The sequence below is a fragment of the Hippocampus comes genome, unplaced genomic scaffold (assembly GCF_001891065.2).
Source record: "Hippocampus comes isolate QL1 unplaced genomic scaffold, H_comes_QL1_v1.1 scaffold31, whole genome shotgun sequence".
Taxonomy (NCBI): domain Eukaryota; kingdom Metazoa; phylum Chordata; class Actinopteri; order Syngnathiformes; family Syngnathidae; genus Hippocampus; species Hippocampus comes.
This window is the reverse complement of record NW_017806069.1, coordinates 157,926-173,689: the sequence shown is the minus strand read 5'-3', so window position 1 is coordinate 173,689 and position 15,764 is coordinate 157,926. Positions and strand designations below refer to the sequence as shown.

Genomic DNA, 15,764 nt, shown 5'->3' with positions numbered 1-15,764 from the left:
GGTCAGATGACGCCAACCCGCCTTTCTCATTGGAGGGCCGAGAGTCGCTGGCAAAAGAAAATCTATCCATCTATGACAAACATATTAAAATACAAAATGCTCACTGGATATGACAATAATTTGTTGTATTAATATGTGCAAAAACATTGTTTTCCTAATTGAAGTTGGCTGTTGCAAGTTTTGCCCTGACCGACTAATCAGTGTGCAGAACCCTGGAGCGCTCCATTGCTACAAAACGAAAAGAACAGACTGATTGGAATATATTGACAGAATTTCATTGAAGAAATATAACAATGTAGGCTCTATAGTGTTCATAAGAATGTTAAGTCCAGAAAGTTTTGTGTAAAATGACAGCTGCATTGATTTGCTTACTTTCAATTTCAGCTCTTGAAGGTGTAATTTGTAAGAAGTAGACTACACAGAAAATGATCAACAATTGCTTTTATTTTTCCCAAACCACTAAATACATCACAAATGAAAAAAGTGTTTGTCGCGAGACTATTAACTGCTCCGTCAAAACCATAATACAGTACTGATTAAACAATTTAGTCACATTTATGCTACTTGAACAGCACACCAGAGAGACGAAAAGACTATCGATGTGGGTAGAGATGAAAAATTGACACTTAAATCCAAAGAGATGAACTCCAGCCTGATCTTTGATTGATGGCAACGGGGTGGCGGGAGACTGCGGTGTGGGTGTGAGGTGCTGGATTGTTTTGTTTGGAAGCAGATGAGGCTCTTCATTAAGCAGCCGGCGTGATTCATGGAACGTCATAACCTTCGTCGGCGTGCATGTGATGTCATTTCCCCCTCCCTCTTGTGTTGCAACGACGGTGTGTGTATGTGCCCTATTTGTACGAAAACACACTAATCAATGGCCTCAGTGATTGGCGTGCCTGAAATGAGGGTGCCGCGGAGATGAAAATACTGTACCAAAAAAAACACCTCCTCACACACACACACACACACACACACACACACACACACACACACACACACACACACACTATATCTATTGTTTTTGTTATTAGCTTCACATCACATGTTTTTCATCTGCTTCGTCCCTTTTTATTCTTTACATTTGGCAATTTTCGTCTCCATATTTCATTATATCCTGTGTGTGTGTGTGTGTGTGTGTGAGTGTGTGTGTGTGTGTGTGTGTGTGTGTCTGTGTGTGTGTGTGTGTGTGTGGGGGTTGTGTGTGTGTGTGTGTGTGTGTGTGTGTGTGTCCGCCCTTCATCCTCGCCTCTATACATGCTAGATGCATCTAGGTCAGCCTTATACACAGCCCCTGACAAACTGAATGGCTGAAGGCCACAGCGCGTGCGCGCGCGCGCACACACACACACACACACACACACACACACACGCAGCACGCCGTACATGTTGTAACCATGGCAATGCAGTGTAAACAACCATCCGCAGGGACTAACGGATTTGTCTGGTCTTTAATAAATAATGATTTGTAGGCTTCAAGGGGGCGCGCTCGCGCTCTAAGAGGCCATTGGAAAACAAGACTTTACCTAGATTTTCCCTTCTTCAGAAACTGTAGGCACTGGGTTGATATTTATCGTGCAAGAGGGGGGGTTATTGTGACTATTGCCATAATATGTGTGTCAAGCACGTTTTTCAGCGCGTAGGCATGGTGGCAGGTCCCGCCCAACCTGCATGTGAAATTTAGGTTGATAAACCACGATGGATACCAGCTGCCCGTGGAAGGTGACGTCGCATTGCTTTGGATTTGAGATCAGTACAGCTTTTGAGTCAAAGATAAATATTAGGAGGTGAATCTCAGCTTGTCACGTCAAGAATGAAGGGTTAGAAATTCCAAAACGCTAGAAGTCGGACGAGTTTAGGCACCAGAAACTTGAGCGGCGCGTTTTTTTGTTGTTGAGTCTAGATAAGTTATCAGATTGCCATCAAAAGCTCTTTCTCTGTCTTGTTTTTGTTGTTTTATACCTTTAGGCATCTCAAAAGAAAAATGTGAAATCTACACATAACATGACCAATCATGCCATGGTTTGTGGATTACTTCTAGTCTTTCTTTTTATTTCTATTGTGCAAAGGGTGCTCACGGTCCACAAGTAGAGCGAGGAGCGATGCCATCACTGTAAAAAAAAAATGCTGGGTGAACTCAAAATTTGAAGGAAACAAACTTTGATGACATTTAAAGTTGTGAAAGTCAACAAAATATTTTAAGCTTTCCTGTTAGGAAGATGGGTTTTTCCTGCAGAATGGTTCTCCCTTTTTTTAAACCCCAATTTACGGATAAAAGTAAAAAGAGCTTGCTTGCTTTGTTCCACTAACTAACATGTTTGCCATAAATTTAATATTCCTCCAACTTCATTGACTGTTTTAGGCCCCAAACTACAAGTTGTGTTCTTTACAGTGATTAATTACAGGACGCGTAATTTGTAAACGCGCATCTACCCGTGAGGAACTGGGCATGCCGTGAACTTTCATTCGGTTGATTTCTATTGTGCATGGCATCCGGAAAATGTTCACTGTAGTATTTCCACCGAAAGGCTACGAGCATACCTGGCCGAGCGTAGTCTGAGTTCGTGGTAGCACTGCACAAAACTGTGGTAGATGAACGTGATGGGCAGCGCCAGGAGGACAATGCCGCTCACCACGCACATCCCCCCGAGGACCCGTCCCCCGATGGTGATGGGGTAAACGTCCCCGTACCCCACTGTCGTCATGGAGATGATGACCCACCAGGCGGCGGCGGGGATGCTCGCGTAGTCCTGGTTGCGTACGCCCAAATCCAAGCCGTGTTCCAGTAGCTGTGCCAGGGCACTGTAAATCGCCATGGCGACGCAGACAAACACCATCAGCATCACCATCTCCCGGTAGCAGCGGCGCAGCGTCAGCCCCAGCGTCTGCAGGCCCAGGAAGTGGCGGGCCAGCTTCATGAGCCAGAACACTCGCATCATGCGCAGCACACGCAGGAACACGCCCGCCACCCCGAGCCCGGCGCCGGGCATCCCTGCCCGGGCCATCGCCATGGTGACATAATAAGGCGTAATGGCCACCACGTCGATGATGTTGAGCGGCCGGCGGAGGAAGTCCCACTTGTCCCGCGCCACAAGGAAGCGCAGGATGCACTCGGCCGTGAACCAGCCGATGCAGACGGCCTCCACGATCCTGTAAACAGGAAACGAGAGACACATTATCCTCGACGGCATTGACAGAATCACTCTGCCGGCTAATTACGTCCACCGACATCCCGCTGAGATGAAGGACGTGAAAATTGCCGGCATTTGAGCATAGCAGGAGTCAAGGTGGGTATGCCAAGGGGGGAGAAGGGTGACGGCCCCCGGTGCGAAACTACTCCATTGATTAGAAAGGCAATTATAAGTGAATTAAGCCCAGTGCAAGCACACAGGCAAACACAATTAGGCCAAACTGCATTACAGAGTCACCCGAAAAATCCATCCACCAGCAAGTGCAAAGTACAACGGCGATGTCTTATCTCATGAAGGCTCAAGCATAGACTTCAAGGGGACTCCGAATTCCGGCATATACTAAAACAAAAGACCCTGTAAAGTGAATTCAGAGGTTTGTTTCTAAATAGAATATACTCCCCACTATATAAGAACTTAACCTCATTCACATCAGCGGTTGTTCAGCGCTATTGCGACATGCAGTTAGCTTTCAATCTTCCCTTCGGATAGTCTGCTGATATGGGTGCTTGAGAGTGGCTCGTTGTCAGTCATGAATGCGTGCACCTCACAGAGAGAAAGATGGAAACGAGAGCTGGGCAGCATGTGGAGCGGGGCTTCGGGCTGCTGAGGTTGCTCTAGAGCGCCTCCTTGTTGCAGGGTGGCAAAGCCTCACAAGAATGAGTAGATTTCGGCAGGGGACACCCTCAACTGGTTGTCAGCCAATCGTGCGGCATTGCATCTGATATATATTTTGTTCACTTCAGTAAATCTGTGACTAAATTGAGACTATTTTTTTTTTTTTACATTTGTGTTATTATTGTTATGCCACAATAGGTTTCTCATATGCCTTGGCTCAATGAAGGTTGGGAAATACTGGTCTGAATGTTTTGTCATCAACTGACGCAAATGGTGAGCTCCCAAATTACCTGTGCTCCTCCACGGTGTTCCTCTTGGCAGTGTCCCAATCAGGCAGTGTACTGGCGCACAGCATTACCATGGACACGATGACAAAGACGACGGATACGATGGCCAGCAGCTGCGCCCCGAGGGACGAGTTGGGCTCCTCGAACGCCCTGCGCGCCCTCTCCAGCCACTTGGCGCGCCGGGTGAGCTCCATCACCGCCACCGGTTCTCCCACCGGGCTCTGGGTCGCCCCCTCCTTTGCGTCCTCCTGCTGAGAGAGCCCGCCGTCGGACAGCCCGACATCGGACAGCCGCTCGTCCAGGCGCTTCTGGCAGCAGGAGTCCAAGTGCGCGCTCTCCAGCCCCCAGTAGAGCATCTCGGTGTAGAAGGACAGCTCGCACACGCCGGGGACGAAGCGCAGTTTCCCGGAGCGCACGTAGAGCATGATGAAGACGAAAGCCTGCGCGTGGCGGTCGAAGAAAAACTCGTTGCGCTCGCGGTCGTAGTCGTCGCACAGCTCCAGCACCTCCTTCTCGGTGGCGCACGCGTGGAGGCGGCTGACGCGCCTCAGGGGGAAATCCCGGATCACGTCGCGGGTGAAGGCGTAGCGGGTGCCCCCGACGTTCAGCACGCAGATGCTCTTCCCGAACTTCATGGCTCCCTCCTCTCCTTCAGCGGCTCTTTGCTGCTTCCATTGCGGAAGCTGGGACACCTGCCGGCCGGGCTACACCTCCCCGTGTGGATGCTGCCCTGTCCTGCCCTCGCGGGGCGTGGTTGGGATCCGAGTGCAGTTGAAGTCAAGTCGGTCGGTCGATCGGCGTCGTGGCTCCCTGCTGTTCTGCCCTCCTCTCCCGCAGCCCCAGAAATCAAAAGGGCACATCCTGACCCAGAGAGAGCTCTCTCTCTCTCTCTCTCTCTCTCTCTCTCTCTCTCTCTCTCTCTCTCTCTCTCTCCCCATCTCTTTCCACCCAGGGCCGGAGACAGCCAATCCCTTCACTGAAAAAGTCTCGCACAGATCATAGCGGATGTGTGCGTTGTGTTGCCTTGACATACGATCTTAATTATGTCTCTGACTGCGCTCATAACAATAACCGAGCAAAATGCCACGAATCCATTACAGCTCAGCTTTGTAATGTGTTGTTTTTTTTTTTTTGCATCACTCCAATGGACATTCTGCTGCTCCTGTTGTGTGCCCAGAGGCTGTATTATACAGATGTGCACATACATTTGGGTCTCCTTGTCTGTGATGATTGCACTCCTTGAACGTTCAAATCTGACATTCTCTTTGACATTAAAGTTTATTGGAATAAATCACTTTCTTCACTTGCGGTGTTGACCAAACTTCCAGTTTCAACATTAGGACAACTTACAACAAAGCATAAAACTCTCTTTTTTTATCAACACACAAAAAATTAATTTGCCAAGAGACCAAATTGAAGATTTGAGATTTCACCTCTGTTTCTTGTTTCTGGAGCTTTGGTTTGGCTTGTACTTGATGTTCAGGAGTTCCAGCACGTGTTTGTTGTGCAAAAGTGTCCACTTCGTCCTGAACCTCTTCTTTTCAAAGTTTCATAGAGAGACAGTTTCTTCATAGGAGTTCTCAGCCCAATTCTATGTGACATCTCCTTGACAGAGTCAGTGCCTTAAAAGCTGTGTGCCATGGAGGACATGTCATTTGAGTTTTGTACTCAAAAGACCCGAGTACTTTTTTTTAACCTACATTTCGGTACCAGAGTTAAATCAGCACTTGTGCTTTACCGTCTTAGTTCTTTCTTTTTCAGTGCAGTATGAGTACTTGAGCCACCTCCACAAATGCAGTGGCAAAAGCCATTATAAAAATAATTGCTCAAATAAAGTACATCTTAAACACCTACTCAAGTATAGGAAATAAATATTTTTTACTTCATTACTTCAATTACTGTACTGAAGTACCTACTCAAGTATAGGAAATAAATATTTTTTACTTCAATTACTGTACTGAAGTACAATTTCACTTTATATTGTTATTTATATTTCTGGCAACATTTCCTCCTTTAAATTTCATGAATAAAAAGGATACTTTACTTTTCTCCATTTGCCCCAACCTTCTTTGTGACTCATTACTGGAAATTAAAATCACAATAAATTGTTAATCGACAAAATGCCTGAACTGTGGAGAGCACAAACACGAGAATAGCCATCCCAATTGGATTTTATCGATCCATCCATTTTATGTACCACTTATCCCATAAGTGGCACATTAAATTGATACTTTTACTTCCAACATTTTAGTACCTTTAATATAAGAACATTTCATTTGATACTTACGGCCACCAAATATATGCCAAAAGTCTGCAAGGACACTTTTACTTCTACCAAAGTTCTTTTCTATGATAAAGTTCTGGCTTGGCACATTATTTTATGAGTCCCGCAAGAGTAAAAAGTAATGTCAGCTTCTGTGATGCTTGCTGAAATCTGTACCAAAATTTCAAACTGCCATATGTAACAATAAAGTTCAGATATTGCAAGCATTTTCTGGTTAGTGAGGATAAGCGGATTAAAGAATGGATGGCTAGGTGGATGAACAACAGTTCAACAAGCTATTCTTCTGATGACTTCTGATTCAGAAGAATAGCTTGATGATGAAACATTGATATGGTTTCACACTTCACAAAACGGTTTGTTTTGAAACTAGTTTCAGTATGTATGTAACTTTTATGCTACATTTTATCATGTCATTATTTTGAGTAGTTTATTTTTCTTTTACAGTGGTAATTTTCTAACTATGCACAATGTTACAGTAGCTTATACAATGAAACACACTTTTTAGAAATTAAAAAAAAAAAACTTTTTTTTTTTAAATTAAGACTTAGGCCCACTACGCTGTGTTTTAATGTAGAGCATTTTTATTTTTTATTTTTATTTTTTTAGGGGGGTGAAAAAGTTTTGAGAACAACTTATCAACATCGCTTTCAGGTACAGTACTTTATGAAAAAACTACCCACTTCTGGGTTTCATTTCAAATAATTCCAATTTCTACTGTTATGTGCTATGCTTGTGCGCGTACGTGTGTGAGTGCGCGTGCGCGCCGACTCGACGTCATCAGCGTATTTTTTTTTCGGGTTGGGACTGTATTGTGAGGGCTACTGTGTGAACACCAGGTGGGGGGGTCCATTGACAAAACAAAACAAAACAAAAAAACACACACGCAAACTAATCTCCCCCCCGATCGGGTGCACACATCCGGACTCTCTTTTTTCAAATATATAGTTTTTATTAATTTATTCTTATGTTTTCTTAGTGAATGTTTCACGCTCACACTCCGTGAGGGCAGAAATGGCGGCCAACATGTACCGGGTCGGAGGTATGTACGTCAATGTGGATCGTTTCTTGTATCAAAAGTGTAGACGTGTGTTATTGTCCGTGCTTTATTTCTTAATTTTTATTTGGGTTTTTGGGGGTCGACCGAAGCCCCCCCGAGCGCCGATAACCGGCTACGCTGGCGTCCGACGGCTGATTGTGAGCTTTTGCCCACCCCGGACTAGACGTGATGCGGGCTGGAAGAGAATTCTAAATATTTGGGCTCCAAAATGGGTCAGGCCTCGCGTTGGCCACCGCTAGCCGCAAGCTAGCTTAGCATAAAATGTAAACATTTTTTTAGGGGGGGGGCACACTGTATGTTGGTCGTTTGGTTATTTGAAACGTGTCAACGCGATTGCGTTTACTCCATAACCCCTTAAATAGGCGCTTAATGTGATTTCGGAGCAGTGAGCAGTACGTGTGTGAGAGGCTGCCTTTGTATTTGCCTCCATTGGCACGCAGCCATTTAGTGCCGTCCTTATTTAGCTAACGTTAGCGCCTCAAAGGACGCCGCTCCGTTTTGGAGGGGCACCGTTCCAGAGTTAGCAACGTGGTACACCGGCGTCGTGGTCCGCTCCACCGCCTGGCCGTGTGGCCACCCTCACCCGCGCCCGACTTCCCACCGCCGGTACGATCAATTCGGCCAAATTGCCGTAGCCTCCTCGGCTAATCGTTAGCATGCCCACCGGAATTCATCATCAAGCGATTGTCTCGCTTCATGGCGTCAAGGCCTTGATGAACACCTTTCCTCACGCACAAACGTTGCCATTTCAGCAGTTATTCCATCGCCAACAAACTAGTGCTCTAATTGCCCTCACTCGGAAGACAGTCAAGCACACTACTAGAAAGAATGTCTCACTATTTAAGTATGACATTTCTGCATACTTGAAGGACAACTACAAATTACAAGTGACAGGGGAAGACTACTTGGTCACATCACCCTTGAACCAGAGACATCAGGTTAAATGAGTTTTACATTTTGTGTTCAAATTAAGATTTGGGGTGAATTAAGTGAGACACTAGTTAGAGTGCACTAGTTGACATCTGCTCAATACTACAGCAGTGTAACAAATGTAGCATTTTGTTGAATTTGTTGAGGTCCTCACACGCAGTTGGCAAACACTGCAGTTGCATTTTATTAATATACCTAAGCTGTCCTCCTAACGCGGACAAAGTGTTTGTACGTGTACCTTAAGATGGCTATCAAGGTCATGTTTTCCACCACCTAGTTGTGCTGCTTTTCCCCAACTAATTTGCAACGAAACCTTACTAGTAAACCATAATGTTGATATCCTATCTCAGGTCCATAGTAATAGAATCTCGTGTCTTCACACATATGACAATTCAACACACGAGAATGAATAGGGGACACAAGTAGGCTGACATCTACTACGTCCTGTGAATATTTGTGTGAGGATCTAACTAGGAATATTTTTCTACCACGAGTGCCCCTTTTGGCCCACTCGTTTGCAAATAAACCTGACCATTGGTGCACTAGTAATGAGAGTGAGAGGTATTACAAAAAATGAATAGCACTAGGACTCATGAAACCCTTTGATGTCAACTTTTGCGGGTGACATTATGAGTCTGTGTCTTTTGTATGGATTAGGGCCAAACCACAGGTGGATTGCAGAATGGTTTACACACATACACATTGTCCTCCATATCTCATGCAGTTTTTGGGTTGTCCTCCCATTGCAGATTACGTCTTTTTCGAGAACTCCTCCAGTAACCCTTACCTGATCCGACGAATAGAGGAGCTCAACAAGGTATTTAGGTGTTTCACACCCATTTTTTTTCCATTTGTGTCCATCTATGCCCGAGGGGGAATGTTTCGGATTCCTTCTCATCGACACCCTGCATTTGCATTTTGCAAGCTAAACGGGTCTGATGCAGCATTACGAGCGTCCAGAATGGAACTGTCAAAGACCGAGGTGGTGATGTAATGACCGGGCAGCGCTGTGGCGTCCGTGCATCAAATACTGAGTGTTGTTGAGGCTGGGGAAAAAAAAACAGACTTTGATTGATCTTAATGGATGTGATGATGAGCGTGATGTAATTTTCGTTGAAAGTGGAACGACTCGAACAGTCTAGCCTTTTAACCACGAATTTGGTTTCTGATGCTGTCAGTTTTTCAGTGGGCTTTTTTTTTTTTTTTTTGCATGACAACAACCTTGCGGATGCACTGATAACACAATAGTAAATTTTGATTAGAGGAGCTCAACAAGGTATTTAGGTGTTTCACACCCTTTTTTTTTCCATTTGTGTCCATCTATGCCCGAGGGGGAATGTTTAGGATTCCTTCTCATCGACACCCTGCATTTGCATTTTGTAAGCTAAACGGGTCTGATGCAGCATTACGAGCGTCCAGAACGGAACTGTCAAAGACCGAGGTGGTGATGTAATGACCGGGCAGCGCTGTGGCCGTCCGTGCATCAAATACTGAGTGTTGTTGAGGCTGGGGAAAAAAAAACAGACTTTGATTGATCTTAATGGATGTGATGATGAGCGTGATGTAATTTTCGTTGAAAGTGGAACGACTCGAACAGTCTAGCCTTTTAACCACGAATTTGGTTTCTGATGCTGTCAGTTTTTCAGTGGGCTTTTTTTTTTTTTTTTTGCATGACAACAACCTTGCGGATGCACTGATAACACAATAGTAATTGTTGATACTGTATGCCGGTGCTTGCCGTTCATTACGTCCTGCAATTTTGATTAAATGTTTTTATTTTTACCAACTTTTTTTTCCCCTCCCTTTGAAGACAGCATAATTTTCAATTAAGAATGTGTCCATCACTCAGTCAGAAAAATAACTGCCCTCATCGACATCAATGTAAGGTTGCGTTGCGGGGATCAGCACAGGCCAACTCAAGGCTATGTAACATTTCATATTTCAATGATTAATGTATTATTGTTTACTTTTGCCCAGTGTTGACACCGATGTAGATATTACCTTGCAATTCGGGCGTCTGTGCAAACTGATAGGCGCCCAAAAAGTTATATGGCACACGTCAGTTACGCAGCGACAGTTTACAGAAACTTTCATAAGCCGTCAACCATTTTGTTTCGTGAATAGAGCACGTTTCTTTCATGCCGTTGGCCTCATCACAGCCAGACAATCAATCAATCAGTCAGTCAGTCGTAGTGAAATGGCCACCGTTAGCGCTCCCGGTCCGCTTGTCATCGCCACTCTGACGTGGACACAAAGGCGAGCGGTTCTCCGGGGAAATTAAGAAGCTTGTCATATGATGGCTGCATTGAGGGGTTAAGGGAGGGGGTAGTTCCTCACTTCTCCCCCCATCGCCCCCCTCTCTTCACCCTGTCCCTCGTGTGTCTCCTCTTCAGACGGCCAGCGGGAACGTGGAGGCCAAGGTGGTGTGCTTCTACAGGAGGCGGGACATCTCGCACAGCCTCATTCAGCTGGCAGACAAACATGCAAGTAAGTGGAACCACAGTGATACGCCTCCCGCCTCCCTCTCTCAAATTAGCGCTTAACTTTTTGACGACGTGATTAGCCACTAAATTAGATGCGCAATCTGGTGATGAAACAAATTGCTGGCTTTCGAGTGCCAACTTGGAATTCGAATCGGTTCTCGGTATGATGCAGTGCAGTTCTGCTCAGTACAAAGCCTCAGTTGTGAAAATGTAACTTGAATTGTGAACGTGTTTTGCGTTGATTTTGGCAAATACAACCTCTCAATGCTGCACATTCAACACATTTTCAGTTGTTAAGATGCCCCGCAAGGAAGAGAAAAATGACATTTCTGCACAAAACTACAGTAACCCAAAAATGAGTCTTTTGGAAGCGCTGTCATTTTGTTGCTGCTTTTAAAAAGCATCGTGTCTCCTCCCGTGTTTCTGTTTTGGCGACAGCTGCACATGAGCAAGGTTGTGACTAAACATGACTCTCTCCCATCTCGAATGATTCATATAAAAGGGAGCAACTACATGACATCCATTAACCATCTCACAATGGCGGCTCTCACCCATTCAAAACATAAGTATCTCTTTTTTTTTTTTAAATTACATGAATTGACAGTCCATAAAGCAAGTCAGCGAAAGCAACATTTAATACACACAGAAAGAGGGAGTGACGCGACGCACACAAAAGGGCTTTTTTCCCCATTTTGTGCCGTCGCGGGCTACGTTGCTAATGGATTTTTAAAACCACCAGATGCCACCCTGCTGCTTCTCCCAGTGAAGCCACTCACTTCGCTCCAGGGTTTTTGACAACTGGGCAAAGCGTCATTATTCCATAAAGGTCTCTGATGAAAGAAGGAGACTGTGAAATACTGCAACATGGTGCCTTTAGCTTTTAGCCAGTAACCACCAATGGGTTATTAACGCCACTGCCTTCAACGTCCACTCAGCGACGTGACATCGCATAGTTCGAAGACTCCAACATCTGGCTTGATATAGAAATTACGTTTTGGACAAAACACAACAGGATGGGAGAAGTGTTAAACTTCACAGCCCTGTCCGGGCATTGTGGCATTTCCTTACACAAAAGTGACACCCCGCATCAGTTGTTGTTTGGACCATACCTCAAAAGATGACTTTGGGTTTCTCCATTTCCTGTCTGCGGCATTTTTATACAAGTTGAGAAATGTCAGCTTTTACAGTCATTTTCATAATGGCTGGTCGGCCCTTGCGTGTCGGTGCCTTTTATCTAAACTAACAACATGAAAAATGGCCGAATAATGCTGGCTTTACAGGCAGTGTAAATGGGACTTTTGATTCTATGACCAAAGGCGGAAACTTGTCGGTTGACTTTATGGGCATCTTCCTGCCCGATGGGTGGAAGAAAAAAATTCTTGGCATAAAAAAAAAATGACATAGCTCTAGAGGCAGGATAAAAGGAGCTTTTGATACTTCCACGATTGGCAGAGAAATAATTCTAGTCCACTTTATACGTTTATGCTGGAAAGGGACAAGGAAAAGCAGGCAAAAAAAAAATGCCAGTGAGTTTAAAACAGACTTTGGATACCAGCACCAAAGACGGGGAAACCGCCTGGTCGACTTTGTCTCCCATTTAGTATCACGGCTGGTTTCTGCAACATGGGAACATAAGAGGAATATTGCCACATTTTTCTGTCCGTTTAAAATGAATTTCAGACGCGACCACCGAAGGGGGAAAATTGCCAGGTTAGCTTCATCGCCCACCATTCAGTCTGGGTGCCATTTATACAGAAGAGTGACGCGAAAAATGGTGGCAAAATGCCTGCTTTTGAGACACTATTTCTTCAGAAGATGGGAAAACACCTGCTTCTACAGTCAGCGCGAAATGTATTGTTTTGACGAGAGCTTTTCTAGCGACAGGGTCCACCAAGATCATCGGCAACTCGAGTAGATGATTGAGAGTCGCCCCGGCAACAGCAGATTTTCCTCGGAGAAAATTGCAAAGCTGTTATTTGGAAAATGAGTCCCATCTTGTTTCCTCGAAAGCCTTTTGTTGTGCGTCTCCATTCACGCTCTTGTGTTTGTTCCGGCGCAGAAGAGCTTGAGGAGGAGAAGGAGAGCCCCGCCGAGACGGAGCTCACAGACAAACAGAAGCACCAGCTTCGACACAGAGAACTCTTCCTCTCGCGGCAGTACGAGAGCTTACCGGCCACGCACATCAGGTACGCGCGTGTGCGGCTAGTCACGAAGCCTCAACGCACTCCCGGCTGCTAACGTAGTGGACTTGAACCATCGAGGGTCACTTGTTTCTGATGCTCCCACCTCGTGTGTCTCCCTTTAGGGGCAAGTGCAGCGTGGCCTTGTTGAATGAAACTGAAGCGGTTCTTTCGTACCTCGACAAGGAGGTGTGTCGACTTTGGAATTATGTAGTCGAACCTTCTTGTTCCGATCGGGATGTTGGTGGAGTGCTAAATGCGTGTCTTTACGGGTTGTCCACCTCCCACCAGGATACCTTCTTCTACTCGCTCGTGTACGACCCCACGCAGAAGACCCTGCTGGCTGACAAAGGCGAGATCCGAGTGGGGCCACGATTCCAGGCCGACGTGCCAGAAATGCTCCCGGAGGGTCAGCGCAGTGCTTGTTTTATTCCACTTCCGGGCAAATGTTTGGCTAGTCTTGAAAGGAAAAGCGGCAAACGATATTCAGTCGTGGTTTGAAATAAGAAAATGTGTTCTGTGTGTTCGTTCAGCGGGTCAAGCTGACGACAGAGACCAGGCCAAACTGGAGGAGAAGCTCTGGGATCCGGAGTGTCCGCTCACCAACAAACAGATCGACCAGTTTCTTGTGGTGGCGCGGTAAGACGTGACCTCGGCGCTACCGTATTTCCAAACGAAAATTGCATTTCTATGCGTTTGTACCGTAATATCAAATGCTTTTGTCTGTGCTGCTCGCAGGGCGGTTGGCACCTTTGCCCGGGCGCTCGACTGCAGCAGTTCGGTCCGACAGCCGAGCTTACATATGAGCGCGGCGGCGGCGTCACGTGACATCACGCTGGTGAGTCCCGCAGGACCCCCCACCCCCACCCCCACCGGGGCTGCGTGCTATGCTCCCATTTCGGTTATGTCCTCCACTTGGGTTAGTGAACGTGGTTACACGAGAGTTACAAAATATGCTTCTGCTTCAGGTTTAGGTTAGCGGTTAGGTAGTTTACCAAATGGTCTCACTTTAGTAACCAAATGTGGTTGCGCGACATAACAAATATGATTACACTTTGGTTACCAAAGATAGACCGAAGGCATCGACGCGGACTCACCGTTTCTAAAAGGTTGCTGTTACTTTTCACGCAGTTCCACGCCATGGACACGCTGCACGCGCACAACTACGACCTGTCGAGCGCGTTGAGCGTGCTGGTGCCCGCGGGTGGCCCCGTGCTCTGCCGGGACGAGATGGAGGAGTGGAGCGCCTCGGAAGCGGCCATGTTCGAGGAGGCGCTGGAGAAATACGGCAAGGACTTCAACGACATCCGACAAGACTTCGTAAGTGGCTCTGCGCGCTGAGCCGCAAATCTTCTGCTGTGGCGACTCATTACTGTAAAGCTCTGGCTCAGGGAGCGAGGAGGATGCGCGCAGGCAGTTTTTCATCAAACATTGAAGCCTTCAGCACGGTGGCTGCTTGATTCAGTTGTCGTGCCTGTACACCATCGACACCATTTTTCGTGTTTACACTGTGGTGTGTCGGCACCAGGTGTTCATGAATACGTGTCCGACATGGTTTGTTTTTTTGTTTTTTTTTTGTCCCCCTGCTTTGCTGGTCCAAAAGCCCTCTCAGTCCTCCGTGGTCACGACGCTGCTGAATGAATATACATGAAGGGACGCCCAGATGGCAAGAAGATGAGAAATTAATATTGTTAATTTGCTCCCTGTCTCGTCTCCCGCTCTCTCCCCCACTTCTTCCTTTTGTCTCATCTCAAGCTTCCCTGGAAATCTCTGACCAGCATCATAGAGTACTACTACATGTGGAAGACCACAGACAGATACGTACAACAGGTGAGACGTGATCACGTGTTTTTTTTAATTTATTATTTTTTAATGAACATACATAACAGGTTACCAAATATGCTTCCACTTCGATTTCCAGCTCTGATTTTGCTTAGGTGAGTCTTTCACCTTCGCTTACCAAAGAGGCTTTTTGTTGACCCAATAGGGTTCCTCTTACTATGCCCAAAAATGGGCTTGTTTCGACAACTATTTCCGCTTAGGTGACCACGTATGATTCCGCAGAGGCTACCAAAAATGGTTCCTTTTGGATCTCCCAAATATGGTTCCTGTTAGGTTACCAAATGTGGGACTGTTTAGCTTACTGTATCTGCTTAGATTGCCTTGTACGGTTCTGCGCATGTTACCAAATATGGTTCCTCTTAGGTTCCCTAAAAGGATTGTATTTAAGTCAGATATGGTTTTACGTCAGTTCCCTAATGGAGTTTGGTTTGGGTTCAACTTATTAATACTGTCCTTTGTATGTTACGAACTATGGTTCTGGTTTGCCAACTGTTTAACCTGAAATAGGGTTTCGCTTAAGTTAGCACATACCGTCAAGCTTCGCGGTGGGCTTAACTTGCAAATGAGCCAAATTTGTTTTATTTTTTTCCCTTTGTTCTGCTGTAATGAAAAACATACATCAACCTCTGATATCCCAAAACATTAATTGTGACCGCATGCGCTGTCGCTTTATCATTGTTAGCGCGTTTACTCACCATCCGATGTACGTTTGTGTGCGCGATTGCAGAAGAGGCTGAAGGCGGCCGAGGCCGAGAGCAAGCTGAAGCAAGTTTATATTCCCACATAGTAAGTCCCCCCTTCCTCGCAACGACGACGGGATCATTAGTGTTCCCCATTGTCGCCGCCAGATGGAAATATTCATGCATAATTGAATGCTTTTGATTGAATGCACGGC

General features: G+C 45.9%; 2 protein-coding genes across 6 annotated transcripts in view; one reads left to right on the top strand and one right to left on the bottom strand.

Moving 5' to 3' along the window:
• Window positions 1-947: 947 nt before the first annotated feature.
• Window positions 948-4,933, bottom strand: kcng3 (potassium voltage-gated channel, subfamily G, member 3). The gene is made up of 2 exons (XM_019893827.1): window positions 4,097-4,933; window positions 948-3,150 (listed from the first exon to the last, which is right to left on the bottom strand). The coding sequence occupies exons 1-2, from the start codon at window positions 4,726-4,728 to the stop codon at window positions 2,505-2,507; spliced, it is 1,278 nt and encodes a 425-aa protein (XP_019749386.1). The 5' UTR covers window positions 4,729-4,933; the 3' UTR covers window positions 948-2,504.
• A 2,226-nt stretch (window positions 4,934-7,159) lies between these two features.
• Window positions 7,160-15,764, top strand: part of mta3 (metastasis associated 1 family, member 3) — a 16,211-nt gene continuing 7,606 nt past the window's right edge. For 3 of the 5 annotated variants that reach the window (XM_019893822.1, XM_019893823.1, XM_019893824.1), the window contains exons 1-11: window positions 7,160-7,416; window positions 9,114-9,181; window positions 10,758-10,851; window positions 12,907-13,033; window positions 13,153-13,216; window positions 13,319-13,436; window positions 13,561-13,666; window positions 13,766-13,865; window positions 14,159-14,347; window positions 14,783-14,857; window positions 15,597-15,655. In XM_019893822.1, the coding sequence (XP_019749381.1) occupies window positions 7,389-7,416; window positions 9,114-9,181; window positions 10,758-10,851; window positions 12,907-13,033; window positions 13,153-13,216; window positions 13,319-13,436; window positions 13,561-13,666; window positions 13,766-13,865; window positions 14,159-14,347; window positions 14,783-14,857; window positions 15,597-15,655 (1,028 nt within the window). In that variant the 5' untranslated portion in view covers window positions 7,160-7,388. Of the gene's footprint in view, window positions 7,417-7,963; window positions 8,041-9,113; window positions 9,182-10,757; window positions 10,852-12,906; window positions 13,034-13,152; window positions 13,217-13,318; window positions 13,437-13,560; window positions 13,667-13,765; window positions 13,866-14,158; window positions 14,348-14,782; window positions 14,858-15,596; window positions 15,656-15,764 lie in introns of those variants that run through there. The other 2 variants (XM_019893826.1, XM_019893825.1) reach the window with 2 other exon arrangements.